Here is a 19,935-nt window from a genome sequence, read left to right as displayed (position 1 = left end):
AGAGATGTGCCCAGGTTTCACATCTTTCAACCAAATCAATGAAATGTAGTAGCAAGCAATAAAAGGGCTTCCTTTCTAGCAATGATATACAAAACCAGACTCAAAAACCATAATACACAATATGTGCGTACAAGCATGTGCCTCAGTGAATTAAGTTTTACAACTAAGACTCTGCTTATTGTTTCTTTTCTCAGGGTCACAAATACCCGGAAAAAAAATTGATAGGTAAGAGATTTATACGAAGACAGAGATGCATATCTATCAAAAAAAGTCGATAAGAAAAACTACTACAAAGAATGGGGTGGTTCTTTTTTCTTTCTGATTGACAGATAGATGATCAAGAATAATCAAAGTATGCTATGAAAGAAAGTAACAGCACGATATGCTTAGAGAAGTGTTTTTGCAAGCTCGTGGGGGGAGGATGCCCTGACTGATGAGGAGGTTAATAGATTTTCCTGGCAATATGTAGATAATTATCCCATGTTGTAATTTGTAGCTTTTTCCTCTTCTATAGTAGATCTCACTTTAATTTGGGGGAAAAAAGCATGCATGCAAGCTCAACCACTAAAAGTATCTGACCATGTTCCATGCTTACAAATGAGATTTGTGCAGATTAATTTTTGCAACCAGCTACACATAAATCCATAACAAAGTTCATTAAAATAATAGGGCAGGCCAAGTAGATACATCCATAGCATTTCATACCTCTCAAGCGAGTAAGCACATCTTGTACCTGTCAACAGCTTTTAAAAGCTATATACAAGTCAAATAGATCATATGCAGTAAACTTAATCAGGCCAATATCAGTACAATAAATGGGTCAACAAAAACTCCAAAAGTTAAATATGACAGAATTGAAGGCAAAAGAGTATACAGAACGACCAGATTGGCTGTAATTCAACAAATTCATCAAAACGAGTATATAGAATGACCAGATTTGGAATAGAGAAGTTACAAACAGCCTGGCCTCAATAATAGCATAAACACAAAATAGTTCAAGATACAACCAAATATAAATGACTGAGTTCTTGATAAACACAACTAAGTTTGTTATTGAGAATGAAACCAGAAACAAAATAAAATAAGGTCAAATGTAGGATTCTGTGTATGGCAATCTTAGTATAAAAATAAAAAAATAAAAAATAAAAGAGAGAGAGAGAGAGAGAGAGAGAGTTAATCTTAGAAAATTGACCGCTTTTAACTCCATAAGCCAACTGAAAAATAAATAAATAAATTTAAATAAAATAAAATAAAATAAAATAAAAAACTGATTTTTTTGAAATTTCACTGGTTCTAGAGGCTAAAATTACAAAAACTTTTTTGTCAGAGATCTAAAATTGTTGCCAGCAACTTTTGAATTGCACAACATAGATTGTTGCCAGCAACGTCTGATGCATTTTGCCCTAAAAGGAGAGATGCAATCATGATCAACACCATGGTGCAATACATAACAGAGAGGTGCATATTAACAAATCTGTCCAGAAAACATGTGATCATATTGATGTTGATAAGAGTACTGCAATAAGTCAGAACAGTCAAGCAAGCTTCTCCTGAGCAAACAAAATCAGACAACCAGCAACAAAAGGATAAAAGAAGGAAGCAGTAGCTCATACAAAGAAAAGATAGCAGCCCTTATTAACCCTTGACCAAGATATACTGTATCCAGCCAGCAAAGTCATAGAGAAAATGCCCCTTCATGATAAAATAAAAGGAAAATAGCAATGATTGCCTGCCTTGAGAAAAGAGAAATCCCGCCTTCATAAGTGAGAGCATATAGAGCAGTCGTATTTTTCTCCTGACGTGCCAAAAGACATCTACAAACCAGTGGACGAACATGCAAAGAAACAGAGGATACGCATAAAACGATTTTGATCAATTCAAGTACAGATACAATTGTCAACAACCACAAAGGTACTGCATTTTTATACAAATTCCAAAGCCATTCACTGGTATGATTGACAAGCCAGAGGAGATGAAGCTACCAAGTAATACAAAAAAGCAACCATACAATGACAAGACTCACCTCCATAGGTGTCATTAGCTCTAAGGGCTTCTCCCAACTGGATTGTCTTGTTTTCTTATTGTAATAGTATCTGGAAACAGCATAAGCAAGAAACACGGTTAGGGAAGAGAAAACGCTCTGGATCATAAGCGAATATGCAACCACTGACTAATCAAAGCTACTACGAAAGGAACATGCATGTGAACCAAATATTAGAAGAAAGGCCAATGCCAAACTGTAGGACCAAATTCAAACCAACGCATAACAAAAGAAAACCCATTATGGAAATATATAAAATCATATACCTTCTCCCATCAGCTGAAGTGTGCTCCTGCCAATCAGATGAAGCATGTACAGTAGGGGTGGCTGGTGAATTTGTTGGCTGTAATTAACAAAATAAAATATTAAAAGATTACAATTATGCAAAGAAGCAAGGGTAGACTAAGAACATCTTAGATAAGCAGGATGCTCACTGGAACAGCAGCAGCAGTAACCGAAGACTGTTGTTGGCTGGTCTGTGGCACAGGTGTGACAAGAGGTGCATTATGACCTCCAGATGACATCCAAGGTTGTGCTCCCATTGACATAATTGGTGCATGCATCTGAGACATTGGTTGATGCTGGGATGTGGCATTAATGCTATTTTGCGGCTGCCCATAAGAAGACGGAGCGAACTGCAACGACACAATCATATAAAGTTAATAACATCAAACCTATTCATATAATCACATCAAACATGAAGATACTGATGCAAAATCTTACCGTATATGATGAAGATAGAGGCATTCCCACACCACCTAAGCCAGGAATATGATTGTTCAAAGGCTGACTACCTTGCTGATGTTGTAGGGACCCAGATGTCACAGGCCTGTTTGGCTGACTGTAAGGTACTGGAATCCCTTGTGATGAAGGTGGGCCTTGCCCTGGCTGGCCTGGTCTTGAGAGTAACTGCTGTGTCGATTGAGAAAATTGGGGGTGTTGTGCTTGACCGGATGATATTCCAACATTTGGTGCAGAAATACCTTGCCCCATAGGTCGGAATTGTTGAGAAGCTGCTGAGAAGAACTGTTGCTGTGCTGGAACCACAGGTCTGAACTGCAATTGAGTTTCCAAAAACAAGTGTTAAAAATGCATGAGGTAACCACGCACAGAAGAATAGCTTAAACGCCTTCTAAAGAGAAACTTTGAGAAAGAATGCGTACTTGCATAGACATGGGAGGACCAAAGTTTTGAGGTGGACCTGCAGATCCCACCAGCGGGGGCCTAAGGGGCTTTGGGCATTAACAACAAAGGGTAACCGTCACAACCATGTCATAAAAATTATACCAAATGGTAACAGTTCAATGCAAGAGAAACAACAATAGGGTTGTGCTACCTGTGCCCCAGATGATTGCGGGTTACTAGCCATTTCTCCAAAAGAGGCAAAGAGTCTGCAAAACTCACAACAAAGCTGCACCACCAACATCTCAGTTGCCAATTACAGGTTTTACAAACACGGGCAATCATGGAAGTGAAAGGCCGGCACAAATATTATAGGATAAAGAAGCAAAGAGATTGCATCCAATTGCCAATTGCAATAAATAAACCACATAACCTATATGTTAAAATCAAAAAAAAAAAAAAAACACTTTGGACTCACTTGAATCAAATTGAGATTCTCCCAGGATTGTTTAATAAGCTAGGAAACACTAATAAGCAAAGTTAAGACAAGTAGTAACCCCTGACTCGACCATCATCAAGATACTGAAACCGATATAGGTGAAACGGGTACAGCTCGGCCAAGTTTTCTTTTCTTTTTTGTTTGATACAATAACTGAGAGTTCAGTAATACCCACGGATAATAAAGACAGAATTGACCTAATCATGTACACAATTTTTAAAGCAACCACAACTTTTCAAGAAGCGCATGGTTTTTCGCTTATAATAAATTCATCTAATATTTGGGACCCCTACAACTGTGTAGCTGATTGGTTTTTTTCCCTTCTTCTAAAAAATTAAACTTATGTTTTTACTCAATTTGACCAATTTAATGTAAAGCCCAAATTGTTAGAAGTAATAGGCATGTTAGGCAACAAAGCCATAAAAGCTAAAAACCCATGTTTCATCCCATAATGAAGAGATCTACAATTGCATAGCAAGTATTGTGAATCAATTATGGGCGTACTGCACGCACGCGCATGTTAGTGAAATCATTGAAGTTTCAATGGAAGATTGGCCTGTAAATTGTGTCCACAGGTCAAATCTATCCTGAATGTCAATTTCTTTTTTATTGTCTGCTAGAGCAAAACTTGCAGCACACTCGATGAGATTTTCTTTGGACTGACAATTTGAAAAAGCCATGAGTTTGTGGAAGCAGCTCTAGAGATGTGATAAGGGTTACACATGGCAAAGCATGGATCCCATGAGGGCTATCCTGAGGTTAGATAAGATCCTAGCAACAACGCTCAGGGGTTGGCAATTGGAACACCATAGGTAAGAAGATTAGGTTACAGTTAGTAAGGGACATGTATATAGGAATAGATGAACACCTCTGGTCATAATTTTGTGGTGGGCTGACAATTTTGGGTTCATACTAGGGAGAACAGTAAGCTATGATACCCAACCACAAGTATAGGCACTTTACAATCCAGGGGAAACAACAAATTCAGGCACAAGATGAGGGTTAACTTGACATGGAAATGGTCTTAGTCATATCCTATTGTTTTTACAAATTATTTGGTATAAACCAAGGTTATGTGGATCACGGATTGTTTGAACAGGTAAAAAGCATGCTACCATCTCCAGTACATGGTATGCTAGGGGTGGGATTATGTGCGTTGCTCCAATACAAGCAGTAAGTTTAAGAGTTATTGTTTTATAACAGAATTCATATCCCAATTTTTATATGAAATGATGAATGTTGTTATTGATCATTATCAACCCCTCATGCAAAGTATTATATATGCATGATACTAAATAGATTGAGGTACAAGTCTCTACATTGCAAGTATAAATTTGGATTGGTTTATGGAAGGGGATTTTAAGCTTGAATGAAGGGTTTAAAAAGGAGGGTTGACTTCTCCCTTGGCAATGGAGAAAGAATCCACTTCTGGGACGATGTGTGGATTGGGGATTCCCTCGCTTTCCCAAAAATTGCTCATCTCTCGGAGAGTAACATCTTGGTCTCTAAATGCTTTTCGTGGAGTGGTGACGTTGTGGTGCGGACCCCACCTTGCCGAAGAAATATGTTGGATGAGGAAGTGGAGCAATTCGTGAGGCTTATTGATCGTCTCCACTAGTGCTCTCCAGTGTGTGGATATCGAGATGAGATGATTTGGCTGGCTTGAGGATAAATCAAGTCGTTCCTCAATCTAATCTTTTTATGACTCTCCGGTTTTTGCTTGGGGTCGCTTCAAGTGGGCACAAGGCTCATGTGTGGCATTATGGGCACCTTTAAGTTAGAGCTTTCCGATGGTTCATTGGAAGAAATAGTCCTGAACATAGATAATCTATAAAGAAGAGCTATGGTGCTTCCCCGTGTGTGCGTTATGTGCATGGCAAATGCCAAGTCTGTTGACCACCTCTTCATCCATTGTTTGTTTGTTGGATAGGTGTGGAGTAGCTTTCTTAAGCTATTTGATCTAATGCGGGTTATTATGCTAGCTTCAATGGAAGCTTTGCTTTCAGCATGGCACGAGGTCAAGCTTGGTAGACACAAGAAATCTTTATGGAGAATGGCTCTGCCAGCAACATCGAGGAAGATGTTTTCAAAATGAATCCACAAGAGTGGGAGAGATTTTCTCTAAAGCAAGTGTTTTCGAAATGAATCCACAAGAGTGAGAGAGACTTTCTATAAGGCCAGACCCCTTGTAGTGGAGTGGGCCTCTTGTTCTATTAGGGCCTGTTTGGATTTGCGTATAAGTGTGTATAGTATCGTATTAATGGAGGATTTTTACTTCATACAATGTTTGAATAGGACTTGGAGTCCGATCGTATACATGCGCACGAATACAAAATTATCTCAAAATCTTGAAAAGGCGGTAGAGTAACTTCAGACGGCACTGCATCATGCAATGCAGTGTCATTGTTCTGTATTTTCGCCGGATGACGTAGCTATGGCTTTGAACGTTTGATATCTATGGAGAATGGAAATATCCTACACCAGCATCGCCCTGTATCATCTCCAAGGCCTTGCATGCGCACGTTAACCTTCTCCGGTTCTTCTCCTTTTTCTTTTTTTTTCTTTGGGGGGGGGGGACATACTTTCTCATGGAGTTTTCGAGTGACTTTCAGATCGGGTGGAAAATCTAATCACATTTGCGTGAACGACGTTGGGATTTTTTCAGTCTTTTTTTTAACATTTTCCCCCCCTGTATTCTTACTAGATGGACGTCGTGGATGAGTGCGAACCTCATCGTGGGACCCACACAGATTACGTCGAATCAAATCGCCTCTTCGGATAGGGCACGTGCATTTCCAGTGGACGCCTTTCGCAGGAAGTTCCTGCGCTGGTAACCCAGGTGGGGCCCACTTTCATGTTTGTGAATGATCCTCCTCGTCCATCTGTTCCGTGAGACCATTTTAGGACTCCGTGCATTTCCATACCGTTAATAACGTCAATCCAACTTGGTGACAATGGGTGGACAGGTAGGATTATTCAATCAGAACATGATGGACGGGTAGGATTAATCACAAACAAAACAGTGGGCACCATTTGGGATACAATGTATGAGAACTTAAAAATAGCCATAGTCGTACAAGTGTTATCAATATTATAGATATATACAATACGCAGCCCTAATACGTCGTTTCCAAACATTGATCTGTACATGAATTTGTATACTTGCCCAAACAATACCTCCTATCCAAACATTGGTTAATGGCATGTTGATTTGGATGTATTCTGAAACTAATCGAACATATACATGAACAGTAGCCGAATACAATACAATACACCCTTATACGTGAATCCGGAACATGCCATTAGGAATGGAAAAATCGATTGGTTGGTGATTTAGGTAACAATGGTATAAAATAATGCTAGAATACGTAAGTTACATGTATATATGAGCGAGTGAGAGAGAGATAGTCCAGTCTCTGCTCACCTCAATTAGTAGGTATAAAGCTCAAATGATGAGGATGATGGTGGTGGTGGTCCATTCCCTCATAGCACAATAACGCTTCTAATTGCATAGGGACACGTGAACAATCCAATAAATTGATCTAGGCTGTGCATATTAGGTGCAGGCCATGTTTCTTTCGACCATCACGCAAAAATCACAACCATCGGACAATTCTAACCATCCAAACAGTAGACTCTAAAATGAGAATTAAGATTACTTGTGAAAAATAAGTCTAATGACAATTTTCAAGCATCAATTTGGTAGGGGACATCATAGGTTACTTGGGCTACTAAAAAGCGATCAAATGATCCTAGCCATACCCTCCATCGCTTGGAAAATGGATGGATATGAAAAATAAGAACTATAGGATGGATAGAATCATCCAATTAGCGTAACTTTTGCATGGTGGCCCTAAGGCATGGGCTGGACCTAACAGACGCTTCCAGATCATTCGATTGTTCTATTCATATTCCCCAATCTAGGAGCATAAGTTATAGAGTTGTAGGAGCACTGAAACATTTCCCACACACAAATGGTAATGATGTGGCATTCACTCATTACATTACTAGGATATATTAATGCAATAATAATGATAAAGAGACGCAATGTTATCTTCTTCTTTTTTAAGATGACGAAGCATTATTAAAGAAGAGCACCAAAAGCTCAAAAAATACAATAACTAAAGCCTGGATAGCAATGAGCCAACGACCAATTGCTATGGCCAAAGTCCCTAAGACAAGAGACCCAACTTATTACATCTAGCCATGCTCTTCAATAGACATCCTGCTCTGACACGCATTTGTTCCTGAAACTCCGATTGTTCCTCTCCCATCAAGTGGCCCAAATGAATGCGAATAGGGCTAACGTCTACACCACTCTCCCATAAGATGAGAGTTGTAATGGACCACGAGAAATGTTATCGTATCGTAAATCGCAATAAGGCTTGAATAATATCAAATCACATCATAAATCATAAGAATTTTTCTAACACCTCAACAATCCTCCACTCTGATACCAAAATGGTGCAACCCAATCATCAAGTCAATGAGATCTAGACATCTAAATCACAAATAAATGGACAAGAGTACACCCACAAGCATATTTGAGTAGAAAGTGAGAAATAATTTCATTCATAACAAACTTCTTCTCTTACAATACTTGAGAAAACTCACAACTCAAAAAATTTGGAATGCCTACCTCCCACACCACCACCCCCTTTTATAGATCTTAAAGACTATCTATGAATCTTTAATAATTCCCCAACTACTAGATTGATTTCAAATCAATTTAATTCATTAGTATTAAAAAAATCTAGGAAATAATCCTCAAAATCTTCAATCACATCTTTAAATCAACCCCCATATTTTCCATAAATAGTAAATGGCAATTCTTGACATTTAGAGCTCTAAATCTATCAACAAGTCCAACATCAACACATGTTGGTCACTATGGTGGAACATGAGCCTACATCATTCCCCCTGGGTTAGAAAGAACTCGATTCCAGCAAGTTGGAAGCTTCATATAAGCAATATAAGTCTGGATCAAATCCTTTCAATTAGTAACCCATGATCCATAAGCATTTAGGGCTTTTGCTTCCATTTCATAGGTATTGCTCTAACTGACACATTGAGTCTCAATAGTCTTTATGCACAACACTTGTTCAACTTCTTCCTTTTTCTTTGGAAGCAATTTATCTAAATCGATGATAATTACTTCATCTTGCATGTCAGACACTTCGCCATGGTGTACTTGAACAAATCCGTTACATTGAAAGTCGACAAGATATCTAAGTCATCTAGCAACTTGATCTCATGAGCATTGTCACGCAACTTCCTCTTAACATGCCATGGACCAATTTTCTTTATTTTTAAAAGTGAATGAAATTATTGGGCAATGCCAAAAGGCACTACAAAAAATAAAGGAAAACAAGAGAAAACTGAAAAGAACTGAAAACTAAAATATAGCAAGCCAGCCCTCGGACGGCCTGGACAGACACACCATCATAGCAGGCCCCACCGTCTTGGACGGCAGGGATAAAAAGCATGTCACGTGGCCCCACAGTCCATGATCTGGACGGTGTAGATGACGCATGATCATCACGTGGGGTCCACACAAATGGACGGTTAGGAGAAAACCCATACGTCATGGTGCGTCCCACCGTCCAGCAGGTTGGACGATGCGGACAGCGCATAAACATCACCTAGGCTCCACCGTCCGTGGACGGTGGATGGCATGGATGAAAGACATGCATCAAGTGGGTCCAAACGTGTGGCCCACCAAAGCTTGAATTAAGTTGATATGTGCATTCCTTCCATCCAGCATCCAGGGTCTGGACAGCATGGATGGAACACGCCATCATGCGGGTGGGTCCCACCATCCCAGCTGGACGGTGAGGATACAACATATACATCATGATGGGGCCACATGTACGTGGTGGACGGCATGGATAAAAAAATACATCATGGTGGGCCACAAGAAGGGAAAGAGAGATAGAGAGAGACGGCGGAGAAAGGAGGAGCTCCGCCACTATGAGCTCCTCCATGTACATGCATACATCAAGATGGGTCCCAAATCATGTGGATCCTATATCAAAAATCAAGATCTAGTGCTAAGAACACCTACCAATTTCGCTCCTTGGCTCCTTGGAATGCTAAGCTCATAAGCTCTCTCTTTGATGGAGGTTGATGAAGTATGGATGGCTAGGATGGGAGATTGGGTGGTAGGGAGTGGGCCACACCTACGTTCTCTTGTAGCTTGGACGGTCACCTCCTTTGATTGCTTGAGAAAAATGCTTAGGGAAGAGAGAGATAGAGTGGTTGTAAGGGAGAGGGATGGGTGTGTGATAGATGTGAGTGATGGATGTACTTGACTTGAGAGTTAACTTAGGTGGGTTGCTTGTCTTGGGAAGAAAGCAATCATGAGCTAGGGATGGCTGTGTACTTGACTTGATTGATTGATGTGATGGGTTGTAAAGATTCTCTCAGGATTTAAAAATACGCGGTATTTTTCTCGAAATAAACGCGGGCCCACAACTCCTCGCCTAGGTATCACATCGGTGCGTAAGACGCGACGTTGGAACCGCAGCAATGGCGCAGTCGTAAGGGTACATGTCTCAAGTCGAGTGGACTGAGATATACGAGATGCGACTTAAGGTCGCACGCAAACGCCGGTTACATATCGCAGGTCACCGGAATTCGACGGGGAGGATCGCGAGAGTCTACGAAATGGTATGGACTAGGATACGGGCCTTACAGCTCTCCCCTCCTAATAAAATTTCATCATCAAAATTTACACTATTACACAACTAGACATAACTCATAAGGGAGGGGAAATCGTAGCATTATATATATAATCAGAAATACTAAATACAATCAAACATCGAAGAGATGGGGATAACGCTCGCGAAACTCAGTCTCACGCTCCCAAGGCGCTTCATCTACACTATGATGACCCCTACTGAACCTTGGATCCCGGTCAGAAACAATCGAAACTGGGATACTATGCAGCCTCACAGTCTCAACGGTAGGGAGCTATATTAGAAAATCTTTAAGTTATTCGAACTCGAGGTGGCTTGTGGAAGTCGAGAATGGGGTACTACGGAGGCTGTCGGCAATTGAGAATTGTGTGAACCTGGTTTCCGAGTTTGGGGCGTGACAGAAGTTAGCTGTAAAATCCGTATCCTAGTTCGTACCATTCCGTAGACTCCCGTAATCCTCCCCGTCGAATTCCGGCGACCTGCGATATGTAACCGACGTTTGCGCGCGACCCTAAGTCATATTCCATATATCTGAGTCGACTCGACCAGAGACTTGTACCCTTGCGACCGCGCCGTTGCCGCGATTCCAACGCAGCGTCTTGCGCACCGATGCGATATACAGGCCAAGAGTTGTGGGCCCGCGTTTATATCGAGAAAAACACCGCACATTTTCAAATCCCGAGAGAATCTCTACAACTCGTCACATCAATTAATCAAGTCAAGTACACATCCCATCCCTAGCCCATGCTTTCTTTCTCCCCAAGACAAGCAACCCACCTAAGTCAACTCTCAAGTCAAGTACATCCATCACTCACCCATTCATCTCCCTTACAACCACTCTCTCTCTTCCCTAAGCATTTTTCTCAAGCAACCAAAGGAGGTGACCGTCTAAGCTACAAGAGAATCTGGGTGTGGCCCACTCCGTACCACCCAATCTCCCATCCTAGTCATCCATACTTCATCAGCCTCCATCAAAGAGAGGGCTTAGGAGCTTAGCATTCTAAGGAGCCAAGGAGTAAAATTGGTGGGTGTTCTTAGTACTAGATCTTGATTTTTGATATAGGGCCCACATGATTTGGGACCCATCTTGATGTATGCATGCATGTACATGGAGCTCATAGTGGCGGAGCTCCTCTCTCTCTCTCTCTCTCTCTCTCTCTCTCTCTCTCTCATCTTGTGGCCCACCATGATGTATTTTTTTATCCATGACGTCCAGCACGTACACATGGCCCCATCATAATGTATATGTTGTATCCTCACCGTCCAGTTGGGACGGTGGGACCCACCCGCATGATGGCGTGTTCCATCCATGAGTAGAAAGTGAGAAATAATTTCATTCATAACAAAGTTCTCTTACAAGTTACAATACTTGAGAAAACTCACAAATCACAAAATGTAGAATGCCTACCTCCCACACCACCACCCCTTTTTATAGATCTTAAAGACTATCTATGAATCTTTAATAATTCCCCAACTACTAGATTGATTTCAAATCAATTTAATTCATTAGTAAAAAAAAAAAAAAAATCTAGGAAATAATCCTCAAAATCTTCAATCACATCTTTAAATCAACCCCCATATTTTCCATAAATAGTAAATGGCAACTCTTGACATTTAGAGCTCTAAATCTATCAACAAGTCCAACATCAACACATGTCGGTCACTATGGTGGAACATGAGCCTACATCATTCCCCTTGGGTTAGAAAGAACTCGATTCCAGCAAGTTGGAAGCTTCATATAGGCAATATAAGTCTGGATCAAATCCTTTCAATTAGTAATCCATGATCCATAAGCATTCAGAATAGGGCCTTTGCTTCCATTTCACAAGTATTGCTCTAACTGACACATTGAGTCTCAATAGTCTTTATGCACAACACTTGTTCAACTTCTTTCTTTTTCTTTGGAAGCAATTTATCTATATCGATGTTAATTACTTCATCTTACATGTCAAACACTTCGCCATGTTGTACTTGAACAAATCCATTACATTGAAAGTCGACAAGATATCTAAGTCATCTAGCAACTTGATCTCATGGGCATTGTCACGCAACTTCCTCTTAACACGCCATGGACCAATTTTCTTTATTTTTAAAGGTGAATGAAATTATTAGGCAATGCCAAAAGGCACTACAAAAAGTAAAGGAAAACAAGAGAAAATAAAAAAGAACTAAAAACTAAAATATAGCAAGCCAGCCCCAAGGCTAGAACCCTAACACCCAAATTGTGGGAGTTAATCCCTGAACAAACTCAGAACTCTACTAAAAATTCCCGCCGAAGCAACCCGATGGTTCCTGAAGACCCGATTGTTTCTTTCAAGATAGATTGCCCATAGAACCCCAAGCATACTCAACCTCCACCTTTTCTTACCAAGCCTTTCACCTTCACTGTCATGCTAGGTTTGAAAAAGATCTTCAATGGATGACGGCATCACCCAACACCCACACACACACGTACAATCTAACAAAATAGACCAAATATTCCATGCAAATGGACAGTGTAGGAACAAATGATCCATAGATTTGGCATCTCATAAGCGTAAAAGACGATCGTTGGTAAGGGCCAATCCTCTCTTATGAAGGTTATCCACTAGAAGTTCACATTGGAAACCTCATGGTGAAAATAAACCATAATTAAGTCACCTTCTTTATATATCTTCTCGCTATAATTTTGGTTGCAGTTTCTCGGTACTTGGTTCTACCCTCTTTGATATCCTTTTCTCACTTCTTTTTCTTTTTTCTCTTTATTCTTTTGAACTTCGTTTTGTCAGACCATTCAATCGGCAAGAATTCATTTGTTTGGCTAGACTCATTCAATAACATGCAAGATTCAACAGGTTCGAGCCTAACGGCAAGTCAATATGATATTGAATGTTCCTCGTATGAGAGTCCAGCTAAAAGTTCTTTGAGGACCAAATCTTGATATTCACAAAAGTGCTTCTGCATGAATGGTGGAACATTTAAGACATAGATGATGTCGGTCTCCTTCCTTTCTTCTTCAGACTTTTGTACGCTGAACAATTTCTGACCCTCTTTATCATACTTAGATATTGGAAGATGTTTCATTGGGTGCAATGTGATATTAACATCATGCTTGACGAATGAACAGGTGTTTGCCCAAGTCAAATGCACCATATCTCAGACCGACAACCATAGACTCCCTAACAAAACGTGGCATGTATCCATGAGAACCACTTCACACCACACCATATCCTTGTACTTAGAGCCAATAGAGAAGGAAACCAAGCACCTCGAGTTAACAGAAACTTCTCCCCTTTTTTTGAACCAACGAATCTGGTATAGGCATGGTTGTTATATTCTTTCACATTTAATTTATCTACCATTATTTGTGAGACAACGAATCCTCCCCCCCCCCCCCCCCCCCAAAAAAAAAAACCATAGTCGTGCATATCTCTTCCTACCAGAAGTGCATGTCGTGCGGAAGATATTATGTGACAACCATCGCCCATCATCCGAGTTGTCGATAGCATAGTTCGGTGGACAACCAATGACTCGCTTAAATCACCATATGCAAATGATAAATCTTCCCCAATATGTGCCCCATCCTCATATGCATGTTCTTCATATTATGTATCATCTTTCCCAAAATATACTTTAATTGTGGATTGATGTTCAGGATAGTGGAAAAAAATTTCCCAATTGCCACACTTTAAACATATAAAATGAGTGCTATGTTGCTCTGTCATTGGTGCATTGGCTCCTCATCCATAACCACCTCCCACCGGATTGGAGCTTGGCTTCATAGTAGGACGTTAGCCCATTATCCCTCGACCCATGGGAGGCCCTGTGGTTACCTTATGCAGAAAGTTAGCATGATTTCCCATCATTGATGATGATCCTTGTGAGGCACCAAATTGTCTACCAAATCCCCAATTACTAGTCTCCTCGGCTTTTAATGCAAGAGTGTATACATTAGACATCTTAAATACATATTCAAAAGCCAATTCATCTTTAATATCAAGGTTAAAACAATTAAAATATCTTTAAATCGTTTAGTCTTCATACTCCCAAAACATCGTCCATGGTGTCTACATATTTATTTATTGATTTATTCCCTTGATGTAGATTGTGACATCTTTGATAAAAGTTACAGACTTAGAGACATAAGTCGCAAGTAGGAACTTTCTTTCTAACTTCTTTTTCATCTTTTCCTAAGAATTTACTCTCCTTACCTTGACAAATTCATTCAGCTTCGAGATCGTCCTGACATGCTAATGTGTGATCACAAAACTTTATAACTTCTAACTTAACCTCCACTTGACGGCAATTTACTTGTACTTGAACACCTTTTACACCTTACTTAGCCAATCGAGGAAGTCGTCAACATGCAATCGGCCATGGAAATTCTGAGCTTTTTGTTACATTCCAACAATTGACGGATTCAACCATTGGGGTCTTCACAAACAGGCGTGCCCGTTATTTGTTAAGAACTTGATGAGGACCTTCCTCCACCTACATGTCCACACTCCAACTTTGCTTTATGGATTCCTTCCACGCCGGAGTTCTCCCACTTGATTATTGAGATTACCTACCGTATTTGTGAGTATATCTGCTTGATCTATAACTACGTAGATCAATCGGTGATGCAAGGACAATTAACCGCTTGCTCTAAAAGCTAGAACTGATAGAGCATGGCGAATTAATCCTTTCTCATAGCCCAGGCTCCACATCCAAGGGTTAGGTCATTGGCCGAACCCTCCCTGTGGACCCTAAATCATATGGATTCCATCCCCTCGTGAGCCCCAAATCACATGGGTTCCGACTCACACGGGCCACCCATCCCGTGTATGCCCCTGCATCCCACAGGCCATCCCACTCAAGCCCGGTGTGAAAATGTCCCTGCATTAATCACCTCCGGTGAGAAGTCTTGAACACGAGACCTCCCGCTCTGATACCAATTTGATGCAGGACAATTAACCACTTGCTCAAAAAGCTCGAACTGATAAAGCATGGCGAATTAATCTATTTATCTCATAGCCCAAGCCCCACATCCATGGGTCAAGTCCTCGGCCGAACCGTCCTCATGGGCCCCAAATCACATGGGTTCCGCCTCACACGAGCCACCCACCTCACACGGGCCACCCACCCCGAGTGTGCCCCCGCATCCCGCAGGCCACCCCACTCAAGCCCGGTGTGAAAATGTTCATGCATTAATCGGGTTACCTACGGCAACCCGGTTGTCGAGTCAATGAGATCTCGACATCCGAATTGCAATAAAGAAAACCAGCCTATCTAATCATCACGTGGGCCACACAATATATATATATATATATATATATAAAAGCACAGCCATTCAAAAACCACCATTATACAATGGAGGCTGAGGTAGAACAGGTTGCTGAGGATTTCATGGACGGCCAATATTGAAAGAAATCAGGCTGGAAAGTCTATAACAAAAACAGCCTACAGCACACTAAAGCTTACGATAGCCATAACTTTGCAACAAGTTGTTACATTTGCATGTCTAGTATGTTGTATGCCCTTGGAAAGCTATCAACAAGCTCTACGTCCTGGCCAATTAACCCCCAAACAGCTATGGAAAATTCAATTATTTCATGGGTCAAATTTGAGTCTGAAGTCAAAATTTATTATTTTTAGTAAGTTACAATTTTGTTGTTTTTAGTAATTTAACAGTCCAGCTCTTGTCCAAATTCTTTGTTTGGGTTATATAAGGGTTTTTTACGACTCGGGTAACGGGGTAAGTTGAGACACTTTTTACTAGGTTTACTAATTTGAGTTGAATTAGGAGTGGTGGGAGTATTTTCTTACATAAGCCATGCCAAGTGCATTATAAGCACAATTCATTCAATAATATCAGTTTTGTTCTCGTTTTTAGAGATTTTTCTCTCCTTGTGGATTCGAGTATAATGAACAGGAAGAAGCAGATCTTCTTCCATTTTTCCATGCATTCACTATGTTAGTGGCCCACCCACATGGATGGACTGGAAGTGTAGATGCCATGCCATACACTATAAGGAAGAGGGTTTTAGAACAAGCTTATTCTAAAACGTTTCATAGGAACAAACCTACCAAAAAAGAATAAAATTCGAAAGAAAGGCCGATAATGCCCTAAATCAACATCCAAAGAAGGAATATAACTCATTAACTGAGATTGAGAGTGAGAAAATACCTCTAATTAGCTTTAAATCAATTAAAAACAAAAAAGATCTTGAAAAGGGGGAAATCTTGATCTTCCCCTTCGTTTGGGCTCCAATGCCCGTGAAAATCTCCACAGATAATCTTCACCAATGGCCGATTGATGCACAGGATTTTCGCCTACGATGATTGTGTGGATTGAGAGAATCGACGGGGGCGATTTTTCTTTTCTTTTTTTCAGGAGTGCGGGAGGTGATGTGCGGTGGAATGCTAGGGCTTTCGAATGCACTCCGAGGGGGATTTTGTTGGGTTCGGGGCTTTCAGGGTTAGTTTTACACCATTTAATAAGGAAGATTGTTGCATACCGGTCACTTCGGCGAGGGAAATGGCTTTACACAGATCCAACCCGTCCATCAGCTACATCACCCATTATTTGGCTTTTTTCCAAAATTCTGGGTGATTCAGCACTCAATTGGGCCACAACATAGGGAGGAATATCATACTAATTCAAAACTAAAGTGGGCCACACCATAGGAATGCTTTGATCCTGTTAAGGCAAGTTAAATGAGTGGATTGGAGGGATTGTAGACACCATGCTCGACCCTGCACAAATCTAACGGTGGGTGTTCCCCCTGAGGTTTGGATCATTATGATTTCAACGTTCCAGAATGACCGAGGGACAGCGGACCCGGTGAACAACGGGTTGGATCTCATGAAAGTCCCACCCACATGGGTGTAGTTATGCTCCGTCATATCCATTCCAGTCAAGCTAGTGATTAAGAAGCAGTGTCCCCAATGAACGGGTTAGATCTCATGAAAGTTCCACCCCGCATCGGTGTAAGCATGTGGATGCAGAGTCACGCTTGGACGCGGATTTCCAGCCATAGGCACTGCAGAAGGGAAGCGGACCACACAGCAGCTATATAGCTGCTGTAGGTACGTGTCGTGCAAAGACGAGGACTGACGCTCCTCGATCAACGAGTTGTACGAACGGTTCAAAGGAGATCAAAGTTACATGGCCCCACCGTGATGTATTTATTATATCAAAAATAAAAAATATCCAAAGATCATCTAGACTACACCACAAATAGCAGCCGAGATCATGATTTTCACAATTCATAAGCCCCACCATGTCTATCCATTTTGTGATCTCAATTTAAAACATGTTAGTGAAAATGAGGAGAATCCAATACTCAAGTGGGCCACATAGGAGGAAAAATTAGGGAAAGATTTTCCTATTGTTGTAGCCTTCCTGGGCTCCACCTTAATGTTTATCTATCATCTGAATAGTTTATAAGATCATTTCCATTGGAATGAAGTGGAAACGTGCAAAACTTAGCCTGATGGAAAACTTTTATATTCATAAAAATGTTTCAAATGTGGTCACCAAATCCCCACTCTTTTTACTTGTGCAGCTCACTTAGTTTTTATTTAATTCATTTTTTATTGCATGTCCTGAGATGAGCTCACGGAATAAATAGATGGGGTAGATTTCTAAAAAAACACCACAATAAATCCTACCTATGATCAGGACTGTGTGACAAGTATGAATTATAATTCCCTTCACGCTCTATCCACCCTGCATTAATGCCTTGTCCACCTTGCATCGCTCACATGTCTCTAAACGGAAGCGGATTGGCTGGCCTACCACACACCAGCTATAAAACTGCTGTAGGTATGGGTCTTGCGACGATGAGCACTGACATTCAAAGGAGATCAAAGTTACATGGCCCCACTGTGATGTATTTATTATATCTACATTGTTTATTTATTTTTAGAGATCATTTTAGAGCATTATCCAAATATCATATGGACCACACCACAAATAGCAGCAAAGATAATGATTTTCACAGTTAAAAAATTCATAAGGCCCACCATAACTTTTATTTTCCATCCAATTTGTTCATAAGGCTACAAAGACCTTAGTGAAGAGGAAAAAAATTTTCAATATTGATCCAAAACTTCTATGACCCCAAAAAGTATCTCAATGGGAGATGTTCAATCCCCCATTACCTTTTGCAGTGTGGTCCACTTGATGGTTAGATCCATCTTATTTTTCTTCTCAAGCCTTAAGAAGAGCTCGCCAAATGGATAAACAATTTGGATATTACATATACCTTATGATCAGACTTACAGAACTTGCTGACATCAATACACCAACTATACAACTGGTGTGAGGTACACCAACAAATCCGCTTCCTCTTTAAACTACCCATTCTCTTTGTATGATGGGCCCACTTGATATACATGTTGTGTCATTCATTATTGGGAAGCACTAGCTTAGCTAGTGATAGGTCATTCAATATAGGAAAGCACTAGCTTAGCTAGTGACTTGAACGCCAGATGGGAGTCAAAGCTCTGTCGGTTAGGCCATGATATATGCATTTTATCTACATTGTTTATCCATCTTGCCATCTTATTCCAGCGCCTGATCCTAAAAATAAGACAAATCTGAATCTCTATGGACTTGCGCCACCAGAAAAAAAGATACTGAACGCAAACCTTTGCCATCAAACTTCCTGTTAAGGACACATAAACCTATATGAAGTGGAAAAACAAATATCAGTTAAATCCAAAACTTTCATGGCCTAAAAAAATTTTCAACATTGAGTATTCAATTTTCACTATTTCTTATAGTGTGATCCATTTAAAATATGAATCTACCTCATTTTTGGGTTCATGCCATAAAAAGAGTTGGAAAGAGTGAATGGACAGCATGAAAAAAATGCAGACAATGTGGTGGGCCCCATAGAAATTTGACACCAACAATTGAGCTGGTATTTGGGTCACTAGCCAAATCGTGTCCCATTTAGCAGGCATCCACATGATCCAGTGATTGCCATGCATTGGGGCCACTTTGAATCAAGTCACATGTGGGGTCCAGCAGTTGCGAGCATGTGCAATCATCTAGTTATGTATGTATGGACTAAGAACGGCTCGTCAACTTTCTATTTGTACAAGGGAATTCCTTCAAGCAAAGAAAACAAAATGGGAAAAATAAAGCCACCGTTGATTGTTAGTGCATGCGGTTACCAAAATCAACAGTCTTAGAACCGTTATGCTATTTAAATGACACTAAATCACTCTACTCATCACAGAGAATCCAATGTTGAAGCAATTCTAATTATACCCAGATCCATAGCTCAACTGGTAGAATGAGTGGAGATACTCGTTTCAACACTTGAGGCCTTGGTATCGATCCCTTGCGGGGTGGTTAACATGGAGTGTGTGTACTAACAAGCTAACCCGAAAAGAACAATTCTAATTCGAGGCCTTAATCACAAATGAGATCATGTTTGCCCTTTATGATCCAATGGTCAAGAGATAATGTTCTCCACTCGGTTGAAACCATCACAGGTATTTCACAGAATTATCATATTGCACTGACCGGCGTACAGGACCATTGAACCATGAAGTGATGAACCATATATAGCCTCTCCAACATAAATTTCTAAGGGACT

General features: G+C 40.5%; 1 protein-coding gene across 1 annotated transcript in view; it reads right to left on the bottom strand.

Moving 5' to 3' along the window:
• The window catches only part of LOC131256919 (pre-mRNA-processing protein 40A), a 63,428-nt gene extending 46,677 nt beyond the window's left edge, over positions 1–16,751 (bottom strand). Inside the window, 7 exon segments of the mRNA XM_058258021.1 lie at positions 2,024–2,093; positions 2,308–2,384; positions 2,476–2,676; positions 2,765–3,097; positions 3,205–3,273; positions 3,378–3,452; positions 16,509–16,751. Of these exon segments, the coding sequence (XP_058114004.1) occupies positions 2,024–2,093; positions 2,308–2,384; positions 2,476–2,676; positions 2,765–3,097; positions 3,205–3,273; positions 3,378–3,410 (783 nt within the window). The 5' untranslated portion in view covers positions 3,411–3,452; positions 16,509–16,751.
• Between the last annotated feature and the right edge of the window lie 3,184 nt (positions 16,752–19,935).

Source organism: Magnolia sinica, chromosome 9 (genome assembly GCF_029962835.1).
Source record: "Magnolia sinica isolate HGM2019 chromosome 9, MsV1, whole genome shotgun sequence".
Classification (NCBI taxonomy): domain Eukaryota; kingdom Viridiplantae; phylum Streptophyta; class Magnoliopsida; order Magnoliales; family Magnoliaceae; genus Magnolia; species Magnolia sinica.
Note: the sequence above shows the minus strand (reverse complement) of the source record. Positions and strands in the feature narration are given on the sequence as shown.